This window comes from Panicum hallii, chromosome 5 (assembly GCF_002211085.1).
Source record: "Panicum hallii strain FIL2 chromosome 5, PHallii_v3.1, whole genome shotgun sequence".
In the NCBI taxonomy this organism is placed as follows: Eukaryota; Viridiplantae; Streptophyta; class Magnoliopsida; order Poales; family Poaceae; genus Panicum; species Panicum hallii.
Genome location: NC_038046.1, coordinates 54,482,356 through 54,506,771, shown reverse-complemented (window position 1 = coordinate 54,506,771; position 24,416 = coordinate 54,482,356). Strand labels below are relative to the sequence as shown.

General features: G+C 43.4%; 3 protein-coding genes across 9 annotated transcripts; all 3 read right to left on the bottom strand.

Annotated features, from left to right (window-relative positions):
• Nucleotides 1-711: 711 nt before the first annotated feature.
• On the bottom strand, nucleotides 712-2,464 carry LOC112892126. The gene is made up of 2 exons (XM_025959212.1): nucleotides 1,612-2,464; nucleotides 712-1,488 (listed from the first exon to the last, which is right to left on the bottom strand). The coding sequence occupies exons 1-2, from the start codon at nucleotides 2,134-2,136 to the stop codon at nucleotides 826-828; spliced, it is 1,188 nt and encodes a 395-aa protein (XP_025814997.1). The 5' UTR covers nucleotides 2,137-2,464; the 3' UTR covers nucleotides 712-825.
• Nucleotides 2,465-2,590: 126 nt separating this feature from the next.
• Nucleotides 2,591-9,623, bottom strand: LOC112892124. 4 transcript variants are annotated; one of them, XM_025959206.1, is made up of 13 exons: nucleotides 9,046-9,623; nucleotides 8,767-8,914; nucleotides 8,546-8,697; nucleotides 8,261-8,443; nucleotides 7,670-7,745; nucleotides 7,417-7,494; nucleotides 6,731-6,816; nucleotides 5,915-5,988; nucleotides 5,264-5,309; nucleotides 4,983-5,092; nucleotides 4,423-4,597; nucleotides 3,109-3,288; nucleotides 2,591-2,888 (listed from the first exon to the last, which is right to left on the bottom strand). In XM_025959206.1, exons 1-12 carry the CDS (start codon nucleotides 9,559-9,561, stop codon nucleotides 3,118-3,120), a joined length of 1,815 nt encoding a protein of 604 aa, XP_025814991.1. In that variant the 5' UTR covers nucleotides 9,562-9,623; the 3' UTR covers nucleotides 2,591-2,888; nucleotides 3,109-3,117. The 4 variants fall into 4 exon arrangements, with proteins under 4 accessions (XP_025814991.1, XP_025814989.1, XP_025814988.1 ...); XM_025959204.1 differs by having other exon boundaries at nucleotides 2,591-2,879; XM_025959203.1 differs by lacking the exon at nucleotides 2,591-2,888 and having other exon boundaries at nucleotides 2,892-3,288.
• A 140-nt stretch (nucleotides 9,624-9,763) lies between these two features.
• On the bottom strand, nucleotides 9,764-15,485 carry LOC112892125 (plastidic glucose transporter 4). Of its 4 annotated transcripts, none has more exons than XM_025959210.1 (14): nucleotides 15,176-15,485; nucleotides 14,808-15,074; nucleotides 13,915-14,026; nucleotides 13,645-13,712; nucleotides 13,088-13,220; nucleotides 12,919-13,018; nucleotides 12,664-12,776; nucleotides 12,357-12,450; nucleotides 12,108-12,261; nucleotides 11,338-11,484; nucleotides 11,187-11,260; nucleotides 11,005-11,093; nucleotides 10,805-10,919; nucleotides 9,764-10,263 (listed from the first exon to the last, which is right to left on the bottom strand). In XM_025959210.1, the coding sequence occupies exons 2-14, from the start codon at nucleotides 15,046-15,048 to the stop codon at nucleotides 10,081-10,083; spliced, it is 1,623 nt and encodes a 540-aa protein (XP_025814995.1). In that variant the 5' UTR covers nucleotides 15,049-15,074; nucleotides 15,176-15,485; the 3' UTR covers nucleotides 9,764-10,080. The 4 variants fall into 4 exon arrangements, with proteins under 4 accessions (XP_025814995.1, XP_025814996.1, XP_025814994.1 ...); XM_025959211.1 differs by having other exon boundaries at nucleotides 14,808-15,068; nucleotides 15,259-15,485; XM_025959209.1 differs by having other exon boundaries at nucleotides 14,808-15,114; nucleotides 15,259-15,484.
• Between the last annotated feature and the right edge of the window lie 8,931 nt (nucleotides 15,486-24,416).

Sequence of the window (24,416 nt, the reverse complement as noted above, 5' to 3'; positions counted from 1 at the left end):
ATGTTCAAAATGAATCTCAAAGTGAAAAATATCTGGGAGTGCCTTCTGATGTAGGAGGATCTGTCAATGGTGCGTTTAAATATTTAACAGATAGAGTTTGGAAGAGGGTTTAGGGATGGATGGAACACTCTTTATCGGCGGGAGGAAAAGTACTTATTAAAGCAGTTGCGCAAGCAATTCCAACATATTCCACGTCCTATTTCAAGCTGCCAAGAGGCCTATGTGAGAATATAAATGGGATTGTGAGGAGTTTCTGGTGGGGGCAGCAAAGACGTCAAGAGGAAGCCTTGTTGGGTTGCTTGGAATGACATAATCAAGCCCAAGAGATGGGGAGGACTGGGTTTCAGAGATATTGAATTATTCTATCTTGCTTTGTTGGCTCGGCATGCATGGCGAATACTGAACGAGATGATGAGAAGATGCCGCGGCCTTCCAGCTGATGGAGATCGTACATGAGATGATGAGAAGAGGGAAGCAAACCACGGCGCTCATTCTTAGGCGAGAAGCACACTCTTCAGCTCGGCGGGGCGCCATGTCTGGTTTTTCGATCCGCCTATTTGAACACTTAGTGCTGGGTGCCTGCACCCCCCCTCAAGAAAAAAAAAAGCTCTGCAAAGCTACGGGGTTCCACCGCTACGTGTTCCCGTTAACGTAAACGATAGCTCAGCGGTTCAGGCACACGTTAACAGAAGCTACTAAAGTTTATTCTTAGCTGTTGCACTGGTACATGACACGCACCCTGACAATTCTTCCGTAGTTCCAAAAAAACAAAACAGCCGAAAAGCGCAACCACTGCGATACACGACGGCCTCGACCGTCTCACCCTCACCCGAAGCCCAGGACCTTGGGCGCCAGCCGGAGCAGCGGCTCGAGCGTGTCGGGCATGAACTTGCGCGCGAACAGGTAGCACACCCCGCTCGCGTCGTCCCCGTACGCGCTGCAGTTGGCCCCCGCGCGCTCCCCACTCCTGATCTCCCCGATGAGCCCCGCCGTGACCTCCTCCGCCCGGTGCGCGTGCGGGTGGAAGCCCGTCCGCCGCCGGCGGTCCCAGTCGGCGAACGTGAGCGTCCGGTTGGCGCTCCGCGGCCACGCCAGCACGCTCAGCAGCGTCGGCAGGTAGTGCTCGTCCATGAGGCAGGCCCGCCGCCCGGCGCAGTGGTCGCGGAACGTCGGGAAGTAGGTGCCGTCGGAGACCACCTCCAGCGCCAGCGGCCGGTCCATCTCGAACCACTGCGCCCCCTTGCGCCACCGCGCGGCGGTGATGTTGTGGCGCTCCGCGAACACAGCGTCGTGGCGCGCCGGGGTCACGATCGACTCCACGAAGCTGGTGTCGGTGGCCGCGAGCACGGCGTGCACGGTGGTGAAGTTGTAGAGCGGGATGCACGACTCGGAGAGCAGCACGAAGCGCTCGTTGCCTAGATCAAGGAGCGCGTTCGCCAGCAGCCGGCGCTCCGCCGCCACCAGGGTGATGTCTCCCCACATCGTTTTCTGCATGCACGCGTTCACCGAAGTTGTATATATATAAATATATAAAGTTCGTTGCCTTCAAAGTGAAGCGTGAGATCGACGAGGAGAAGACGTGCTCAGACAGCTGCTCCGTCTACGATTAACCTGGCTAGGGATCGCGCGGCCGTAGAAGACGGAGTCCGCCGGCGGCGAGCCGGTGTAGGAGGGATCGGTGTGCACGTAGATGGAGTAGAGCCCCTCGTGCCCCGCGAAGAACTTCTCCCACAGCGGCCGCAGCGGCAGGTCCCCTCTCGCCAGGAACAAGAAGGCAACCTTGGGCACGCGGTGGTATGGCGAGCTCTCGATCTTGGGCGTCATGGACGCCCACCAGAGCAGCTCCTCGTCGGTCATGTTGTGCGTCACGGTGCTCGGCACCAGGAAGCGTATCGGCCCCGCTTGCGGGTTCGTCGTCGGTGATGGTGGCGGTGGAGGCGGCGACGGAGAAGGTGGAGGTGGCGGCGGTGCAGGAGAGGGCAATGGTGCAGCGAACGGGAGGTAGAAGTTTGGGAACTTGGAGTTGTAGGTCATGCCGAGGACAAACCCCAAGGAGAAGAGGAGAAGCATGGGCACCACATTGAGGAGCTTCCCGCCTGCGCGAGACGCCGGCATGGTTTGCTTTGTGTCGTTCATGGCTTTGCCTCAAGCTCGCAGCATGAGTAACCGAATGAGAGAAAAAGCCAGCTGTTGCTCTGGTTATGCAACGACCTCTGCTATTCCAATGCGTCAACGGGATCGAGCCTCTCAAATTAATACACGCGCTCCCACTGCTCCCGCTTTGCGTGCGCTGCAAATTACTAGCATGGCTTCTACCTGAAAAAGCTATTCGCGTTCACAAACCTTTTTATCAGTAGGGGAGATGTTGGAAGCAATCAAGCGATCGCACGCTGCTCCTTTGCTTCCGCTATGAATTACAGGTGGAAAATATAGCTGCAGATTCTCATGTTCGTTACGCACAGACGTTGCTCCTTCGGGAGAAACAAATGCCGATTCTTTGGATTGTGTTGCCAATCAGGTGTGCACAGATAGCAAAATGCTGATCGAAAGGTGGAATTGGAGCTAAATCTCTGCACTGAAGAGGCAAATCTGATGTTTAAATTTCATTCAATTTCGCTGCTGATTTTACTCTGCATTTTTCAAAGAAAGGGAAAAAGGCAGAAACAACATGGAGTGGCAACAAAGAAACTCAAGAGTGACACGGCCATGCGTGGGAGTGACAACAGGCATCGCTTGTCGCGCCTGCTCTTAGCCTTTTTATATTCGTCCAGGTCAACGTATTCGCGGTAACGAAACGGCACAAGCCTGAAGATGCTCATTTTCAAGTATGCCACTTCGGTCCAGCGCTGAAGTTGACTAGTTGCGGAGGCGATCGTGAGCTGTAAGAGCTATGGAATTCAGATTCAGTTCAATTTGGATAAAAATCCTAACAATTCATATCCTAACCCCACACTTTCCAAGCCCTAATCTGAGCACTTCCCTTGTGTATAGATGTGGCAAAGTTTACCCACGCAATCGTAGACCAACAATTTTGGCAATTCAGCATTCGACTCAACATAATGGTAGGTAGAAAAATAAATGATGTGCATGAAGCTGGAAATTACCGACCAACAGAATCTATGATTGCTTGCCACCGTTCCTTCTGAGAGCACAAGCAATTGCTAGACCACCAGCAAGGGCACTTGCCGCAAGGATAGCTGGGGAGCTCTTGGATTGCACATACGCCACCGCCAAACGGAATATGAAATGCACTCCACAGCTCGCCTTAAAATTCTCCAATGAGAAGTCCTGCATATGTTGCGGTGGTTAATCATGCAATTTTGGGCTAATAATGTTAAACCTTGGTTCCCAATCTACATACATAATTGATTACAAGAATTGGTTTCCCATGATTGCATTATTCAATTTCGTAAAATGGCAAACAAGAGCAGCTGAAATGGAAATAAAACTCAAATTGAGAATTCGAATTTCCTTCTCATACATGGGCATCAAAGGCTAGAGAAAAAATCATCACAACTTCGACTGAACATTTCCAAGGAGAAATCCTGCACGATGATCCCCAAAATAATCTTGATTAAACTAAGTAACTGTTAGTACGACTGGATAATTAGTTCTAGCAAGAACCAAGAAGGTATAGGTCAAATGTGGAAAATTTAACTTCATTTTTTGCGAATGAGGTAAACCGTAACTTGATAAATCATCTAATGGAAGCTAGCAGTATTAGATAATCTATCAACTGTAACAAACTCATATTGATCCACGAGATATGTTTCGCCGGTTGTTGTAGTTCTGTTCCTAGAGCATAGGAGTTGTATTCGGTTGTAAAAGAAAATCTTGTATAGTTGGCTCAGGACGAGCATATCTCCAGGGTCTTTATATTGTACTCTCCCGTGCTGGTATTGGCGCAACAGATAACATGCAACCATCGCACCCTCGAGCAGGAGCGATGTTCACCCATGCTTCTAGCGCCTCTGTTTTTTCACGAGCATAAAACAATAGTAGTGAAAGCCACATCCTTACAGTTAAAGTGGATTGCACTTTCCAGTTATACCTCTTTGCAGTGGTACTGAGTTAATTCTTTTCCTATAAAGGAATACCTTATATTACGATGGCAATATGTGCATTGATTGAATAACTTGCAAAAAATGGGTCAGGCACCGTTTTAAGATTGCAAAATGCAACCAACCCTAGTCTCATCTACAACGAGAAACTCTAGCCCAATCATGTGGCTCTAAATCAACAATATTCACGTGTACAATTATCTATTTGACTAAATTATTCGGCAGTACGTTCCCTACACCATAGATCGTGTACATTTTTACGAGATCAAAGATACAGTATTCAGAAATCTGATATGTCTTTATCTTCGTTAAGGCATTCAGAGAAAGACAACTCTCAGGATGCAATGTTTCGAACACGTACCTTGGGCAGTTTATGTTGGGAGTTCAGATGATCAACATGAAGGCGAACATTGAAAGAAGCAGGAATCCACAACTTCCTGTCTACATCACTGTAAGTCTTTGAAACTACTTCAAACAGAGTTTGTGCACCACTCTCTATGGACTGCAGAATGGAGGCTTCTCTAGACCTTCGATTCCTGAAAGTAGTAAAACAGTTATTGAATCAGAATGTCTGCAGAGTCTCAAAAAGTGACAAACCATCTACAGTTATTAAACAAAAAAGAAACGATGTAGCTGTATATACCCATATGTGCCCTATAGTTAAAAGTGCAAAAAAAAAGATACGCAGTTGAATTTCCCATTATTAATATAAAAACCCTTTACATGGGTAAGAATTAAGAAGTAAATAGGCTGCATTTGAATTAATTAAAAAAAAACCCAATAATAACTTTAACCATGGAACTTGTAACATGCGTATATAGCCTGCAGAATAACACGATCCAGGCTTCTGTAGAATGCAGGAAGTAACATAGTTCCCTTTTCTTAAAAAAAAAGTATCCATAAATTATTAGTTTGCCAAACCTGAGGTATCCACAGAGCATATGCTTGGGCCATAGGTTGATCCTTCCATGCATTGGAATTATGACATGTGGTGATAGGTCTAAGAATTTGTATGTGGTTTCAAAGTAATCCTGCATATTTCAAATCAAATCACTCTGTTATAGAGCACTATTTTGGAGGGAAGAGTGTGCATGAAGAAGGGGGCACATATTCCCTTAAGTTACACAGAGTACTGTAAGCCTGTAATGCAATGCATTGCTATTATAACCTTCCATGTTTAAAAAAAAAGGAATTACAATTACCTTCATGTTGCCACCACTTCTACTGTCCAATGTTGCACTTCCATGCCTGCAAATGGTTCAATTTTTTTTTTAAAAAAAAGCAGCCAACTGGGCAAACATGACTCGTTGAAGTTTAGAGCACATAGGGTAATTTTATTAAGGTTTTTTTTTTGGCGAGGGAAGGAAAGTACATAGAGTTCTAAAGTTGACTGGTACCACTTTGTCAAAGATTAACATGTTCATCTTTACCATGGTTTAATGTGTAACCATTTTTTGATAGTGTTTCAGAAGATGGCAAAGGGATGCAATATTGCTTGCTACAGCATGGCAGATCCGTCAAATCAGTTTGCGTCTTCAGGCAAGAAATTTAATTTCCAAATAGACAAAATGAAAAACAGGCATATACTACTGCAAAATTTCAGCACTTCCAAACGTCAACAGAAGTTTGGTTCAGGTTCTTTCCTTAAAAAACACTGCATTTTAGTAAGAAGAAAAAATCAGAAAAGGTGTACTGCAAGGTTGTGCATAGCATAGGCATCTGGGCATGCGTTTTTCTTTTCCACTGTGATCTTGAAATGGAGGAAACTGTGGCCATTAAGTATTTCTTTAACAGATTAACATCTTAAAGGTGATCCCATAATTACAATGTCTTCATAAGCTGAATATACTTACCCTACGCAATGATCTCCAACAATTAATGTATTGGTATTAACATGGAGAAGCCCCATATGACCATCAGTGTGACCCTAGGATTCAAATACAGTAATGAATTAAGGACCAAAATAGAATACACAGAAATAGAATATACGAGTGATACACTGCTATAGTAATTACGAAATAATAAAACTATCTAAAACATCACCAGAGAATCTTTCATCAAATCAACATATGCTTCCATCTAATTAACAAAGGAAAAAATGAACTCACAAATGCATTTGATATGTGTTTCATTGAATTCCAGAAAGAGCAAATTTCACATCATTTTCATCAAAAGAGTTCAGTATGAAAAATGAGTCATGTAAGAATTAGTTGGAATTAAGATCACATCAGGAAATGGCTTAACTCTCAAAATATGAATGAAATAACATATGTTTCTTCTGTGACTCCTCATAGTAAGTTCCACACAATCAGCAGAAACACATATAAAAGAATATCCAAATATATTAAGTTTGTACAAGACATGTCCTAGTTTTGCTAATATTTTTGCCTCTGGAAATTGAAGGGAAATGTTTGCTAGCAACCAAGCATCATACATATATTACTTTCAACTGCTACAGACTATTTTTATAGCCTGATGTTCTTGAAGTAGGCTGTAAAATAGATCATGCTAGGCAAATAAGTTGAGTTATTCAGAAACTTTCCAATGATTGGACTGACTGAATGCATGTGTTGGGAGATCCATGGAGGAATTTCATCAGCAAGTACATAGGTACAAAATTGTGTTGGCATAAAAATGGGATAACAATTCTCCAAGCAACACAGACTTACAGGAGCATAAATAACTTGTAGTTCTTGGTCACCTATGCATATCTTTTCACCACCAGTTACCGAAGTGTAGTCAATCTGCCAATTTCCTATACATCATGGGAATCACGCACATTGAGGTGAACAAAAGATGGGTATGGATAATACAAACAGTCCAAGAAAAGTATTTGTATGAGCTAAACCACACACATGAGCGTGCATACACAGCTTAAGTTAGTGAAATGACAGTGTCAGTCTAAATTGGTAATGAAACACTAAATTATTATATAGCTATTATCGTGTAGGAAAACCTGAAGTGGTATGAACTATATCATGCTAAGCATTTAGATGTAGCAAAGACTATTCGAATGATTTCCCAATATTCCCATCAAGCCATCAAGGTCTAAGTATGATTTACCTGCGGTGATCTGGAATGTATAACTAAGTTGAGGAGCCAGATTTGAAGGTCTTTTTCTTAGTCAATGCCCGGGGCCGTCGTACCCCCCGCAGGTCAAGGTTTTTTCTTTTAGTTGGTTTGACAGCAACTAAGACATTTTTTCCAATTGCCAGATACCTATTCAGTTTTTCAAGTATCATGCTTCCCAACTGATTTTAGAACTATAGAAATAGGAAGATGAATACATTTCCGCCACGATGATGATAAGTTTTACAATATTAACAAAATGGGATGAACAGATTTAGGTTATCACCTTTCCCAATGCGGTTCATTGTGTTTTGATGTGCCAGAAGAACAGAATCAGGATTGCATCTCTGAACGACGTAAAGACCTACAATTTTGAACCATAATGGATTCAGTTTGTTTATGATGGACAGTAGGCCTAGCAGTAATGAGTATAACAGCCACTATTACATGTCGACCGTTGCTCCAGCTTGGTTTGATGCTCCCACCTTTACAATATAAAAGAACAAACGAAATGCTGACTAAAACATTTCTTATCATACCCTCAATGTGATCATGATGATGATGTGTGACAAGGACTAATAACTTTTTTGGAAGGGAATCGACGAGATCTGCAAGCTGAAGATGACAAGTATGTAATTATTCAATAAAGGAGAACCAGTATATGCAAATGGATGGCTTCTACTCAAATAGAATTCTAATAAACAATACATGTTGCAGACCTACAACTGTGTAGGCACTGTTATCTACAAAAGCAAAGAGCACATTTCGAAAAGCTAATGTTCTAGCGAGAAATTCCCTAATGATTTTGTCCCTGGTGTCATAGTACGGAAATAATCAGGCACAAGCACTTTCCGCATAAAGTTAAGGGCGAGTCTTGAGACCTTAAGGAAATATGGGTACATGAGGAAGATGGTATCAGTATTCAGTAACATAGGTCTAGTGTGGAAGGAACTGAAGCAAATGAATAAGAGGAAGCACCCTCTGAAAAGCTATAGTGATCTACTGGAATAATTAAAGCAAACAAGTCCAAGTAAGAAAATGTATTTCACAACATTATGAAGTTAAAGGTACTTCATGAATATCCATCGATTTTTTTTTATAAGAACACAATCTGATGAAATCGCTCTTACCTCTGCATGAACCTGAGAGCTGCATCCAGGATCTAAAAGTAGAGCATCCCCACAAGCAAAAAAATCAGAGCACGTAGATTCACCAGCACCATTGGTTGCTCGTACTACCACAAGATTAGTTGTGCGGAATGGCTGTAATGTCTTACTCTTCATTGGTACAAGAGTTATTCCAGGTGGGTACTCCTATTGAAAATTCAATTCAGGAATGGGGAACCATCTCACTTCTGGTATCACAGTTACCTGTATTCTCTAAAAACGAACTGAAGGAAGCAAAACCGTAGATACCTGGGAGGGCAACGCAGGGACTGCTGTGCTGTTTGATGACAGCCTGGAATTCATAAGTCCAATATATGCATACTGCCCTATGCGATCACTACCGGGCTTCGCTTCAGAAAGCAGCCCCAATGCACACTCCTTGGTCATCCATTTACACGACTCTGCCACGCACAACACATGACGGTTAAGCAATTTGGAGTCAGAAAACACTAAAACATTAATAATCTGACCTGGTAGACCATCCAATTTCGACACCAGCGACCCGATGAGGAACACCGTGTTAACGCCAGCATCTGGACCAAACTCTGCTTCCTCCACGTACTTCAGGAGCCGCCACTCCCCACGCATCCCATCCGGCAAGCCAGATCGGTCAAAAATCTGACGAGAAGCAACAGTTACCTTTGTCGAAACTGATGCAATGACAGCCATCCTCCAAAAATTTATCGATCGAATCGAAGAGACACTAGGAGAAAAAAGGCAGTAGCTGCTTAGGCTAACGGGTAGCTCACCTGATCGAGGGCGGCGGATACGTCGAGGCGTGAGAGATCGAGGCCGGTGGCGGAGTCCGCGCCCGCGACGGCAACCTCCGACCGGGGCTCCCCCGCGAGGGGCTCGAGAGGCGCGGCCGGGAGGTCGTAGAGGTCGCTGTCGACGAAGCGCCGGTAGTCCTCGTCCTCCTCGGGCGGGGACGCCGGGCGCGGCTGCCGGGCGACGAGGAATTCGCCGGTCGAGGGGACCGTGATCGCCACCGCGAGCCGGTAGGACGGGGAGCCCATCTCCTCCGCGCCGCGCGGCTGTGCTGCGAGGTGGTTACTGGTGGTCAGCACAGGAAGGCGTCCCGTAGTAGTTGGGAGCGGTAGGGCGAGCTGCCTAGCTTCATCCGCTTTCCAAGACCAGGCGGACGGAGCGATGGCGGCAGACAGGGACCGGCGTACTCGGCTGGCGTTCCGTGCGAACGAGTAATGTTGCGCCGTTGCGAGGACGATCAATAGCAGAAGGCTCACATCCACGTCTGCGAAACGCATGTGCAACAAGAACAGGGATTTGTGTCCACATCAAGAGCCACATGCGTCAGAAAATGGACTTTCTACCATCAAAAACATGTTCAATCTATGCATTTCCGAATCAACATTTGACACTTTCAGAATTATGTCCAGCACAGACAGATCGCTTGTCAATCAAAAAATGGCACACGGAGGCTTGATTTTTTTTTTTGATGAAAGAGGCTTGATTTGAAAATGGAGTTTTATTTTCAGGAGACAATAGTTCATCTATACACCGGAAACACGACGAAATCTAAGAACAAAACACTTATCTCCAGAAGCATCGACGGGATCATTGATTCTGACAGATGAAACGATGTGAAGCTAAACTTACTGCTCGAACACAAAGCCCTCAACTGCACACACCAAGTCACCGACGATTGGCGCTCTTGCCACTCGCTTATTTCTGAAGCAAAATGGAACTAGAAACAGGGTCTCCAGGTCCAAGGATGCTCGGTTGTGTGTTTGATTGCATGCTAGATCACCAAAATGGTGAGCATATCAATCTACTACACTTAGTTCCCGTTCAATCTCCTCTAGGGATCGCCCCTTGGTTTCCACCACGTTCCCAGCTATGTAAAGAACTGCAAGAGCACACACTGACGCGAATCCAAGATACACGGTGCTGATGCCAAACTTGTTGACGACACTCAAGAAATACAGGCCGATAAAGAAGTTGGATACCTGCAGAGAAAAAAAAGTGGGTAAGGATTCATTGCTGTTGTAGGTAAAGCCAATGTCAGTGTCGATCATCTTGGCAACTACAAAGAATCCCATAGACTAGAAATTTGAATAAATTCAAGTGCAAGAGCTTCAAAGAATTATACATTGACTAATGTATGATGATGTAAATAAAACTTTTTTGAATGGGGCAAGGTGAGGAAGAAGCCGAAGCATTTATGAGAAATGACTTCAAAGTTCAAACTGAAAACCTATCTATCAGAGCAGTCAATATTAACTATAAGAAAAAAACTTAACATGCCCAAGTATCCAATCAATCATCATCCACCAAGGCACCAACGTAACAAACTTACCTTGTATCTTGCAAAATCGTGAGTGATAAATTATGTTTCTCTGGATGATGTGTGGTAAATTATGTAGCAGTAACAGAATAACAAAAGGAAAACAAGATATATACTACAGTAAAGAAAACAAAATGCGATTGGTAGGGATAGAAATCTGCATATGGTTTTTATCAGTGCATATATGAATAGTTATGACTCACCCAGTGCATGCCTAGAGATAATGCGACAGCCTTGGCCCTTATTCTGGAGGCAAATATTTCAGGAAGAAGTAGAGCTGGAACGGGACCAGCTCCGAGAGCAAAAGACAGCACATACCTGCATATCAGTTGTGTTAAATGTTCGGCTTCATATAGACAACCAACATATCAATCAGCAAGGCCAAACAAGGTAAACAACTTACAGAACAGTGCCAACAACAGCAAGAGTCCCGGAATAAGGCGCCAGAGCTTTCCAGGTGAAGGACAGAGCTAGAAGTAACATTGAAGCACCCTTCAAGGTTTTAAAAAAAGAAGTAATATGTAAGCAACCCTGCTGATTGCGAGAGAAAATAAACATATGATTTGTTGAACACAAGGGCATTACCATTCCAGAAAAGCTTGTTATCAGAAGGCTTTTCCTGCCTTGCTTGTCCATTAGAGAAGATGCAATCATGGTGCCTACAAGCAAATAATACCCCATCAGAAATAATGTTCTGAAATTAATTCTGAAATCTTATTAATAAAAGTGAACATACCAAAAACATTGGCAGCCCCAACAAGAGCACTAGCAGCAACATCAGATGCAATTCCTGCACTGCGGAACACCGATGTAGAATAATATACAACAGCATTTATACCAGCAAGCTGTTGGAACAAAAACAGTGCTGCCCCCACGCTAACAACTGCAGTATGAGAAATATATCAGGATACATGGTGCGTTTCCACCATAATATCAATTACTTAATTTTGTGGATTGTGCGCAGTCAATATATCAAATCTTCCATCATCAGTTACCAAACATTTGCACATGCTATTTTATACAATATTCCTATTCTCAATCTTATATAGTAAGTAGTCAAAGTTGTGTTTTTCGGGGATCGATGTCCAGAACATTATTTTTTTGCGACTGGAGGATCATACAGGTCCTAATGAAGCTATCAAAAGAACAATAAATTGGCTACACAAATTATTTAGCTTGTTCAGAAGCGATTTATGAGTTATGACATGTGCATGGAATTCAAGGCCATTGTAAATGTGATAGCATAAAACCCATTAACATAATTATTAGCCTGATATATATGCATTTTGTTTTCATATATGTAACATGGATATATGTTGGGGATTGCTATGCACCAAACCACTTTCATCCCAACAAAATATTTGGAGTTCTAAGACCCATCACAATATGTGGTAAAGTGGAAAAAATTCTCCACCAAGTCATTGACTTCATTAGACTGTCAAAATTCTTCACACAATTGTTAGGGAACCACGTTTGCCAATTCTTAGACTGTCAAAACAAAACTACCTTTCCAATAGCGGTTGCTGAAGAGATCAAACCAGCCAGCTTCTGGCTCCGAAGAACTTTGGCCACTAGCTCTCAGATCATACATAACTTCCGTAACCTTTTCTTTTCCATACAGTCTTTTTACAGCTGATTCTGCTTGGGTAACCTTTCCTTGCTGCAGTTAATGTCAGAAAAGTAAATGTTAAGTTTTGTGCCACAGCCTGGAGGCCCAGAGTAGATAGTATGGTCAAAGAATTTGCAAACAGAAACCTGGAACAGCCAGCGAGGGCTTTCAGGTGAAAAGGCCATTCCTACAGCCAGTAAAATGGATGGAACTACAGCAACTCCAAACATTGTCCTCCACCTGATTAAATAGTTACAAAGGACAAAAGCATGAATACCATCCATTTATCATACAAAATTTGTTGCCATATGCATATCTAGATCTACTTTACAGATTACAAAGGTTCAGAACATAAGTTGATTTCTTTCACTGCCCTTAGAATACCATTGCTTTCAGTAATCAAAAAGTAGAATGAAGCAGAAAAACAAATGAATGAGCAAATGGAAAACTCACCAGGCAGGATTTCGTGCCAAAGGCAATCCAGCTAACAAAGCTGCGAGAATTCCAATGCAGATAAATAGTTGATTAACAGTGCCAAGTGTTCCACGGATTTCAGTTGGTGATATCTGCAAAGTAAAAGAAGTTCATTTGTTGGAAATGTTCGTCAACATAGGCAGTGCCTATTGAACAAAGATAGGCAATGATTGTAACATTGGACAACAACATTAGGTTTTGAACAAAGCAACAATCATTTCAACAAATCACAACCTCAGATATGTACAGGGGAACAAGAGCAGATGAGATCCCAATACCGATTCCAGCAAGCAATCGACCAATAATCATTGCGCGGATATCTTGAGCTGTTGCACTGCAAACGTTTATGTGTCAGTTTCAAATAAGATAATAGTGCATACTTACATCTAAGCTCAAAACACACCTCAAGAATGCACCTAGAGCAAGCGGGACTGCATCCAGGATAAATGTTCTTGTTCGGCCAAATTTATCAGCCAAAGACCCTCCAGTAAAAGAACCTACTGTTGCACCAGCCAGGGATGTGCTGACCACCCATCCTGAGTAACAAACAGATGTTTATTGAAGCATATGGCAAAATGGTATCTCACATAAGCAACTGTTATCATTGAGTGATTCTAGTCATCTATCTGCTACTTAGAAAACATGCCAATTGTATTTCTTGGCAATGGCGTGGCTAGGAATTTTAAATTGTGTGCACAGGCGTATTAGACCATACATAATTTAGGTCATGTAAAGAGCTGATTTCCACTGATATTTGCAAAACATGGGTGTGCCCAGGTACACCAGAGTACCCACCTGGCTACACCACTGTATCTTGGCAAAGATGCATTTGGGCAAAACAATTCAAGTTTCAGTTGTTCTTTACAAATACCAAGAAAAAGGTCATGCTAAAAGGTACTCACAACTACAGTAAAGAAACCAGGAAAGTATGAGTAAGCTGGGCACGTAAGTATGCCATACCTTGCAGGACAGCATTTTCAGCGATCCCAAGATCCTTGGCAAGATGTTCAAGCGCGCCATTGACCACACTGTAGCCCATAAACATTCATGAAATGGAACCATGTTATTATCTAACAGTGCATGTGTTTCAAAGAAATAGTGCACGAAAGATGGAATTATACTGCTCCAGCTTGTTATTCATTTTCATCAATTAAAATTCAGATTATTAAACTATGCTAATGCAGTTGTCATGAAAACATAGTCAACTAGTTGACGCGACAAAGTACATACCCAAGATGGTAACCAAACAAAATAGCGCCCAAGCAGGCAACACCAACATATGGCAGAACATGTCCTGAGGATTTAACTTGAACCTTCTCCAACGGAACATCTTCAGGATCAACTGTACAAGATAATAAAATGAGTTGAGATATTAACAGGGATTTCCATCTGCAGTTTAAACTTGCAGCAGAAAAGCTAAGTGCACATGGCACAAGAACAACGTCTATAACATCGGAGGTGATATAGTAATCTATGCATCCCCTTACAAAATGGGTCACACAAGATACGTGCACTCTAATATCATGCAGATTTCTTTTCTGCAAGTATTCCCATCCACTTCCACTGCTTGCTAATAAGTGTTATAGTTTAATTGAGCACAATGCTCGACTTTCATTAAAAACCAAATAAGTTCCATAACATTCATAAAAATCACAAAATGCTGATATGTACAGGTCAACTCCCTTGCGTTTGAAATTCAGCTAGCACTATCACCAGTGGAACATACGCATAAATTTTCCTTTCGCATTTGAGGGCAAAAGTAAATCAGCTCAACATCAGCACCCTCACATGACACGCCTGAGGACCATGCCATATACTCTGATGTCTCCAAACATGGATTGAACAATATAAGAAGGGCAGGTCCCCAACCAACCACACAGGACGATCACATCAGCTTATTTTGACAGTGAAAATGCAACATGTTTCCATGAATCCCCAATGCAATTCACGAAAAATTGATGAGCATAAAACTTCATGCCCTCGCAAATCCATCGACCTCCGAATGACCAAATCCCATACCACGATCCCTCAGCAGATACAGTACCGGAACCCTGACACCAGCCCCTACCGCAAAAGCATCGATCCGCAATTCCAACGCGACAAATCCGTGGCCCGAGACGCACCTGCGGCCGTGGCTTGCAAGCGCCCGTAGCGCGGGCTGGAGCGGAAGAGGCCTCCGACGGAGCCGCGCAGGGTGGCCATCTCGAGGCCGGCGAGATCCGCGGCCCGCGACCGCAGGCCGGAGCAGCACCCGCCGTTGCCCGTCGGCATCCGCACGCCGCGGGGGTTGACCGCCGCCGGCGACCTCCGATCGCCGCTCCACGAAGTGATGCACCCGCCGCCCTTGAGAGCGCAGCGCATCATCCTCTTCTTAACGACGGTGACTGTTCCTGCGATCGCACACCACCACCACCGCAGAAAATTACTCCTCTGTATATATAAAAAATAGGAAAGGAGGGTTAAGAGGTCGCCATAATTTGGCGTTGACTACCGCAGACTGATAGAGTGCTACTCTAGCTTGCTGATTGGGAAACGACTTCGAGTAATCCCAGAGCTAGCTAGTGGTGGCCGTACCTTCGAGTGGAAGCTGTGGAGAGTGTAGCGAGGTTTCGATTTGGGGATTGGAAATGCGATTATAAGATAGGACGACGAGGGAGGGAGACGACGATGCCTTGGCAAGATCCGATAGTCGCGAGGCTAGCAGCGGATGAGGCCGAGTCTCGCCGACCGAATCCTCCCCGCGTCACGTTTTAGTTTGGGCACGGCTGGTGGCTACACGAGGTACGCCCACGCGACGCGAGGGGGCGAGGAGTCGAGGAGGAGTTGCCGTGCTGGCAACCGGAGAGATTTCAGAATTTGAGCCCTATATCACAATGACATGTTGGGTCAAACTGAGTTATTGACATGTGGGTCAGGGGATCAAATTCTGAAAGCCTCACGACATCCAAATTCTGAAATTGACGGCGACGCGTGCGCCGGATAAGAAGCGTCCGAAAATCGATAACAGCATCTGACAGATGGGTCGTTTTCTGGAATGAGCGAGACTGGCACGGCATGGTAGGCCGCGCTACAAATTGGCCCAATAGAAAAAATACAGTAATATCCAGGCCCAAGTAAGCCCACCTGAGATGATCCAAGTCTCAATATCAGCTCGGCCCAGGAGCTCAGGCCTGAATGAAAGCTCCATGCTACTTTGAACTGTTCATCAAGGCTCCGGCAGCTGCTTATTTTATTCAGGATTGTAGTAAGTTATTTTTATCTCACTAAACTTTAGACCAAATCCACGTTTCCTCCCTAAACAATAAAATCATCCGCTGGATTTCTCAGGCTCGCGATACCGGATATATAATCTCCCTCGCTATTTTTCTAGGTGGGTTTTCTATTTTTCTTTTATATTTATTTTGGTTGAATCTTTAAAAAATTATCATAAATCATAAAAAAATCATAAAATGGAAAATCTAATTTTTTATCCACATGAGTAGATCTATACCGTAAACATATGATATGTTATAATTTAGTACAAAATTTTTGGTGTAGCTTTGGATATATATTTTTCTATAATTAATTCATAGCTACAGTTTCTGTGATCCAATTATGATGAAAATTTTATGGTGGGCTAATCATTATATGCTTGATCTGCAGTAAAAATTCTATGCTCCTTGGATTATAGATTTATCTATATAAACCTACATAAATCTATAGATAAACCTAGACAAATCTATAACTCAGGCATACATGATCCAATAAGAATGAAATTTTTACTACAACTTAAAATTGTAATGATTAGCCCACAATAAAATTTTCACCATAACTGAACCAATAAAACTGTAACTATGAATTAATTACAGAAAAGTATATATATCTAAAACTACAATAAAACTTTGTACTAAATTATACCATATAATATGTTCAATACATAGATCTACTTATGTAGAGTCAAAAAATAGATTTTTCTAGTTTATGTTTTTTCTGTGATTTACTATAATTTTTTAAAGATTTAGTTGAAATAAATATAAAAAAATAGAAAATCCATCTAGAAAAATAGCGAGGGAGGTTACGTAGCCGGTATCGTGACTCTGAAGAGTCTGCACGGACGATTTTATTATACACGAAGAAAACTTGGACTCGATGCAAAGTTCATGAGGTAAAAGAGATTTTTTCCTCGGGAATTCCTAAATACCACTCGAGTAAAAATCTGATACGTGTGTCGATCGATTTTTTCTGTTCCATCACCGGCCCATTCGATCCTACTGCGCAAGCCAGTTTTTGTCCCTCTCCTTTTAGGCGGAGAATGTCACAGTGACGTGAAGACCAGCCGTGAGTCCATATCATATCATTATTATACTAATTATAAGTATTGAACATAGATGAATTATAAAAATGGAGCCTAGTTTGTGAGATTAATCTATTAAATCTAATTAGTCCATAAATTAATAATATAGTGCTATAGTAAACATGTGCTAATGATGAATTAATTAGACTTAATAGATTCGTCTCGTGAATTAGCGTCCATATGTGCAATTAGTTTTATAACTAGTATATATTTAATATTACTAATTACTAATCAAATATTTAATGTGATAGGGTCTGGTTAGGCCCCTTAAACCAAACACGGGGTTAGCCTTTCATGTGGACTCTGTAACGGTCCAGTCATGCCAAAAAAAACTCTGTTGAGTGCCCCTATGGCCTTATTGGTTCTCACCTCTATTCCACATGACATTTAGGAATTCCCCACATAACATTTAGGAATTCCCCGTATGACATTTAATTTAGGAATTCCATATATGCACACTTCTTCTAACTTGTTGTACTGTAAAATGCTTGTATCCGATGTAATGTAATCTCTAATCTCTTTCTAATTTACTATATTATATCTATGGTATTTTCTTGTAATCAAATTATTAGAAGAATTTGTATTGTTTTGTATATTCAAGGTATGTGCGATTTGAAATGCATTATCCAATGGTTCCTGAATTTCTTGTATTGTTAGGGTACAATGTCTTTGAATCACATCGAATCAATCTTGTGTTCTTGTGATATTAATTTTCTTGTAATCTGTTTTTTCAATGGGTCTGTTTCCTCTTTCGGTTTTGGTTGACATGGGGATCTGTTTTTTATTTGGATGAATATGTTGCTTGTTTTAGTTAAGTTTAATATTAAAGTTATCTGTGTACTATGGTGTCATTTATTTTAATCAAATCAAATTAATGAAAGAATTTATAATATATTGTAAGCCTGCTATATTTTTTGAAAAATATAATTAAACACACATACTAACATACACTTGCTCTTTATTAACCATAAAATAGATATAAACATACACTTACTCTTTATTAAACATAATATAAACATAAACTATTGCATATACCCATATGCATACCCACCTCTACGAATACACTTACATAACCTCTGACTAAGCAAAGGTATCTTAAAATTAATGAGTCACCATAGGCACCTTGCTATGAAGCGACACATCATTTGGCACCGAAAATAATAGATTTGTTATTTTTGGAATGAATCTTGAGAAATACGAGCGCACATGCGGAGTTGAGAACTCGATTCGGATGGGTAGGTGCCATCGTAAGAAACCTTGCTAGCCGAACTGCGCTCAAATTGCAAGTCCAAGTTATATTTTAATATTGTAATTTTTTATTTTGTCTATATTTTCTAAAATTTAGGTCATGTTCATGTTCATGTCATGGTTTTTGTAGTCCCTTTGGCATAGCTTTACCTTCTCCTGAGAGGCTCTTAAGTTGTGTCAAAAGGGTATTTTTACCAGCAGCTTCATTCATGAAGCACCTAGTGAAACTGTTTCCGGCTTACACTAAGGAGGAGAAATTGGGAACCGTAGCTTTGCCCAGATTCTCCCACAAGTTCACGTTTCGCCAAATGATTTTCAAAACAGCTTCACCAAAGAAGCTGCTTCAGGATCTGTTTTAAAACGGCTCCTGAAGCAGCTTATCTGGTGAAGCTGAATCTGTTTTTAAAATTCTTTGCCTACGATTTCTGGCTCCTCCTCCCCAGTGCAAACTGAAAATAGCTTCACCTGATGTTAGATAAAGCTGCTGGGAAAATACTCTATTAACACATTATCATGTGAAACTTCTTTTAAAGCTTTTTAAGAAGCTGTGATAAAGGGGCTCGTAATCTTTTCATAAGAAACCATTCTGATTTTTAAATGACGAGTCTGTTCTATATGCTTGAGTGAGTTGTTTCTTTCTTAGTGCTTTGCAGGCCAATTTTCAAGCGATTCCCACCGGAAAGACCAGTTAGCAAAATTGAGTGATTTTTATCCTACCGTCACTCGATTTTTGGCAACTGTCAGCGCTACATGCCCTCATTCTATTGGCTCTAAACATTGAGTGACGGCATTACGTTTTTTACTCGGTTACCAGGTAGTCATTCCTATTATTTGAATTTATAAAAAGGACCCTGTTTCCTGAGTCTGCTCCATCTGCTGCTGCGTGCTATGGGGCCTTCATCCTGCAGCTGCAGAGTGCCAGAGCAAAATGGAGCCAGACCTCAGAAGTGTCCATGGTACTCCTACATGTGCATCGGCTCAAGAAATACAGAAGTGAGGCATTTGTGAATGAGAAGAGCTCAATTTTTTTAAGTCTGCAAAGCCAGGGACTGGACGTGCTAATCCTGTAGGAGTTTGACTCGGCAGAGGCATGCCACTGCCACACAAAGGTGCTGTTTGGTTCCGATTAAAATCGGATTCTCGGTGGAGAACCGCGAGAATCCCGCCAAACGCTTCCAACGGAAGCTTGATTTTTTCCACCGTCGCTTCTCCGACAATCCAAAATACAAGTAGCGCTCGATTTTTCTGGTCCGCATCCTTCCCCTCGCTTCGCAGGAAAGCCGCCGCCCCCGCTCCCCGCTGCCCGCTGCCGCCCCCGCTCCCCACGCGCCGCCGCGGCCCCCGCTCCCCGCTGGCGCCCCCGCGCGTCGCTGCGGCCCCGCCCCCGCTCGCTGCCGCCGGCCCCGCGCCCCCACGCGCCCCCACGCGCCGCTGCCGGCCCCGCGCCCCTCTGCCGCCCCGCGCGTCGCTGCGGCCCCGCCCCTGCTCGCCGCCGCCGGCCCCGCGCCCCGCCGCCGCCCCCGCGCCCCGCGCCCCGGGCCCCCGCGCCGCCGCCCCAGTGCGCCGCCTCCCCCTTGCGCCGCCGCCGCCCCCGCTCCCCGTTGCCGCCCCCGCGCGTGACAGCTCGTAACAGCTCTTGTTGTTACTGCTAAGTCAAATTGGTAAGTGAGAATAGCTGCCAGTTAGTGATTTTTATTACGTATCACCAGCTAGTCATGAAGAAAATAAAGTTGTGTGATGGCACCTGTCCAATAATCATTTTTTTGGCACTCTTGTTGAAATGAATTAGTACATGTGGCTCGGGTTATTATTAAGACTGTTGTTTGTCTCCCAGCATCAACACCTTATACCAGTCATTCTTTGGGACTCGTCTCCCTGCAGCGATAGGTGGATCCTACACTGCCATCGTGCCGACCATTTCCCCAACCCCGAAGTAGCAGCACAGTCAAAACAGGTGCGCTCGGCTACCTTTTCTCTGATGATGATGAATCGATAAATGGACTGCTGAGCTAGTGAATCAGTTTTGATCGAAACAGGGCAAGAAAAAGACTGGTGTGTGTTGGCAATGGTTTGCTAGGCATTTTCTATCTTGTGCTAATGTGGGTAAAAATTTATTTAGACTGTGCATCAGGATTGAAGCAGAAAAATATAGATACACACTGGTAGTGATTAGCTATCAAGTTATAGTGTGCGTATTAGTTAGCTATCTAATAAAGTCATCTGATTGATTGGTTATCTAGTATAGTTTTCTTATCCTTCTTGCGTGCAATAGAAAATATGAACAAGCTAAGTTCCTGTCATGGAAAGTCTGCATTTAATTTCGTATGCAATTCAGTGAAGGAATTGAATGCAGATTTTGACATGATGCAGGGACCTCACTGGAGATTGAATATCAAAGTGACTAAATTGGAGTGGCTGTACTCTGATTTATTGCAGACCTTAATATAATATGTTTGTAGTGTTTAGTAAAAGATGACCTGATTGCATATTCTACCACAGTATGCATCTTTGGATACTCTTTTGTTCGATGATCTTTTGTTTATGTTTTTTAAAGTTTACTTGATTTATGGTCTGTTGCGTGGCTACTGAAGTATGCTTTTGCCCTCAGCTCTTGGACTGTGCTCTTGGGCACAATGAGTCTGCACTTTTTAGGCGAACTCAGTTGAAAGCTCTAGTTTCAATCCATAGCAAAGAGGTAATATTATCGTATCACTCTGCTTCTTGAGAAGTTTTCATGCTCAACCAGGGGTATATGACAGTGTAGCCTCTACCATAACAGTGTTGCCTCCTTGGATGTGTCTAAATTTTGGGCTCATTTTGATTCCATTCTCTAATTTTTAATATGGATTGCTAGTTTATGTTCCCTTTGTTGATTGCATGCATCTGCGTACATTGTTTTTGGGGTTAGTTGATGCTTGGTCATGTAATGTGAACTTTTATTGTTGTGTAGCTTGATGACCTCATATTATCTGTACTATGTAAACTGAAGTTGTACTACTGATATGTGATAATGTTAGTCCTATATTTTGAGTAGATGGAAAAAGGAGTGAAGGTTGCGGCGAAATGGGATTCATTTGTTGCCAAAATTTTTAATGATATTTGTGTGGAAGAAGTTCTCGCTCACAATAGGTCCCAAAATTGTTTGAACAGCACTGGGTATGCGAATCTTGTACGTAAGTTTTTTGAACGTACCAGGAGACCTTACAATGAGGGGCAAATGAAGAATAGGTGGGATGCACTTAAAAAAAGGTATACCCAATGGAAGACATTGAACAATAGAGCTACCGTCTTGGGTAGGGATTCTATGACAGGGTGTATCGTGGCTGATGACAACTGGTGGAAAGAGTTTTTATATACAAAAGTTACATGTTTCAATTTACAACTGGTAGGCATGGGTATACTTCACAAAATGTCATGGCTGTTTGTGACTTTGATATGAGATTTACATTTGTTGTCACTGGCCTGGGTCCGTACATGACACTCGCGTATTTTTGGATACTCTACTCACGTACCAGAACCAATTCCCAAAGCCTCCCAATGGAAAGTATTATCTCGTAGACTCCGGATATCCTAATAGAAAATGGTATCTTGCACCTTATAGGGGACAAAGGTATCATGTTTCGGAATGGCAACATCACCAACCAGTGGGAAAAAAAGAAATGTTCAATCAAGCACATTCATCACTTAGAAATGTGATTGAACGTTCATTTGGAGTGTTGAAGACGAAGTGGCGTATCTTGTTGCACTTGCCTAGCTATCCTATTACCAAACAAGCAAAAATTATAGTCGCATGTATGGCTCTTCACAATTTTGTTAGAGAAAATACCAGTGAAGATCCAGATTTTAACTCCGATGTGCAAGATAATGCTACCGGTGGCAGCCAACCTACCATGATCGATGCTAGTGCTCCAGGAGATGACATTGATATCGGTGCCTTTCGTGACGCTATTGCTGCCTCTATGATGTCTTGAATATCATTGTAAAATTGTATTATTTATTAATCTATAATCATCATTACTATTATTTATTAGTTTATTTTATCATTATTGTGTGTTTTATGACTATAATTATACTATAACAAAGTTCTGGTACTAATAATATACTTAGATTTGAAAATGGTAGAGAAATCCGATCAAAATGAGCTATTACAGGACTTAGGGGCAAATAGGTCATTTTACAGTCAGAATAGATAATCCAATAGAAATAATCAGGATTGCCAAACACCCCAGATTCTTCGGACAGCGGATTCTTCAGACAGTGGATTATCAGAAAATCTTGATTCTCAGATAATCGATTCTCAGGTAAGCGAAACCAAACGGGGTCAAAATCTGCTGGAAGAAGACAAGAGGCGCCGATGATGCCAAATTAAATAGTGGATGTGCAGTATGTTTCCAGGATGATTACTTAAAATTAATAGGCCTGACCGCTGCAATCGCTGATAATGTCTCTCCGAGGAACCGTTGTTCCAGTGCTTGCCACGGCACACAGCACGCATGCAGAGACATTTTCCTTGGGATGCTCGTACAGTCGTCGGTCAAACGTGGCTATACGTCTGCTAGTCAAATGAACAGCAGTACGACATCGGTCTTCATTTTTTTCCTTCATCTAAACGAAAGAAAAAAAATAAAAGAAGAGGTGGGCAACAACAGTGACGCACGAATCCGGGCTCCAGAACCAGAGTGAAAGGGGCATTGTTTGCCTTTTTATATCTTTTCAATTTGCAAGTCTTCCAAGTTGCGAACTTGCGAATGCGAGCATCACTAGGACAACGGCGATGCAATTTGCGGTGGCTGGCTCCTGTACGCTAGTTAGTAGCAGCTGTCAAGCGCGGTCGTGATGCAGTCCGCCGTATGGCGATTCTCGTCATTAGATAGATGCAAATCTAGACGCCTCGCTGGCGAAGCAACTTTGTTTGCACGTACTGCAGGCTGCAGTCCCATAGTATCCTCTCTGCGTTTCTTCCCCTGCTCCTCGAACCGTAACGAACAGTGAACGCTGAACGGAGACCTTGGAGCGTGTCATGCCTAATGCCGTTGGGGTAATATTTTATTCTTCTTCCATTTGTATACCAACGAGCTAACCACTATTTTGCGAACGCTAATCCGGAGTCCAGGTGAGTATATAACCGACCAAAGCACGGGGTACTAAGTTACTGAATCCTGCCCGTGCAGCAGAGAGGAAACACTGGCATCCGGATGGGAGTGACCAACTGAGAGTCCGAGACACCCACCGCCGCGATGCGTTTGTGGCTGGTCCACGCAGACACCAGAAGAAGAACAAGTTGCCACCGGCGCATTGAAAAGGCTCATGCATGCTTGGTCCATCATGCTACGGTAGAGCGACGGCAACTGCATATCTTGTGGATCTTGCGCAACGGTTTTCAGATACGTTTCTTGATGGGTCTGATTCACCTGGAAATCGTGTATCCATGGTTTGCCCAACGACCGGTGAAACATGACATGGCTATAGACAGCCATTCAGGCTGCCCGGCACGCCCAGGCTGGCCCGGCCACAAACTGATCGGGTGGGCCTGGCACGCCCAGGCTATCGGGCCGTGTCGTGCCGCCTGTCGTGCCGTATCCTCGATCCAAGTACGAGCCCATGGGTCCATTTTCGTGCCGGACCGGCCCGAAAAGCACGGGGGCTCCATCGTGCCCGTGCCGTTCACCACCCGCACGCTCGATGGAGGGCGCCGCCTGCCCGCTGCACGCCTGCTGCCTGCCGCGTCTGCCGCCGCCGCGCCCGCGGGCCGCCGAGAAGGAAAGGAAGGGCGTAAGGCAGAGCTTGGAGGGGAAGGAAGGGAATCAACGAACAGGATAAGGGGGAGAGAAAAATTAAGGAGTTCCTAGAAGTTAAGGTTTTAAGAGATGATATTTGATAGGCAGTGTAATGGAAATAATATGCGGGCCTCTAACTACCGGCCTTAAACATCACCGTGCCGTGTCGCCCGCCATGCTGCGCTGGCAGCCAAGCACGGCACGCCATACCAGGCTGTGCCGGCCCGGACATGATGACCATCAGGGCGTGCTGTGCTTGGACCGGGCCAAAAACTTAGGCCTCGTGCCGGGCTGCTGGGCCTCGAGCCTTTTGGCCATATATAGACCCGGCTGCTGTACGTTGTGATAGCAGTTTTACAGGTTGCATGTGTCTC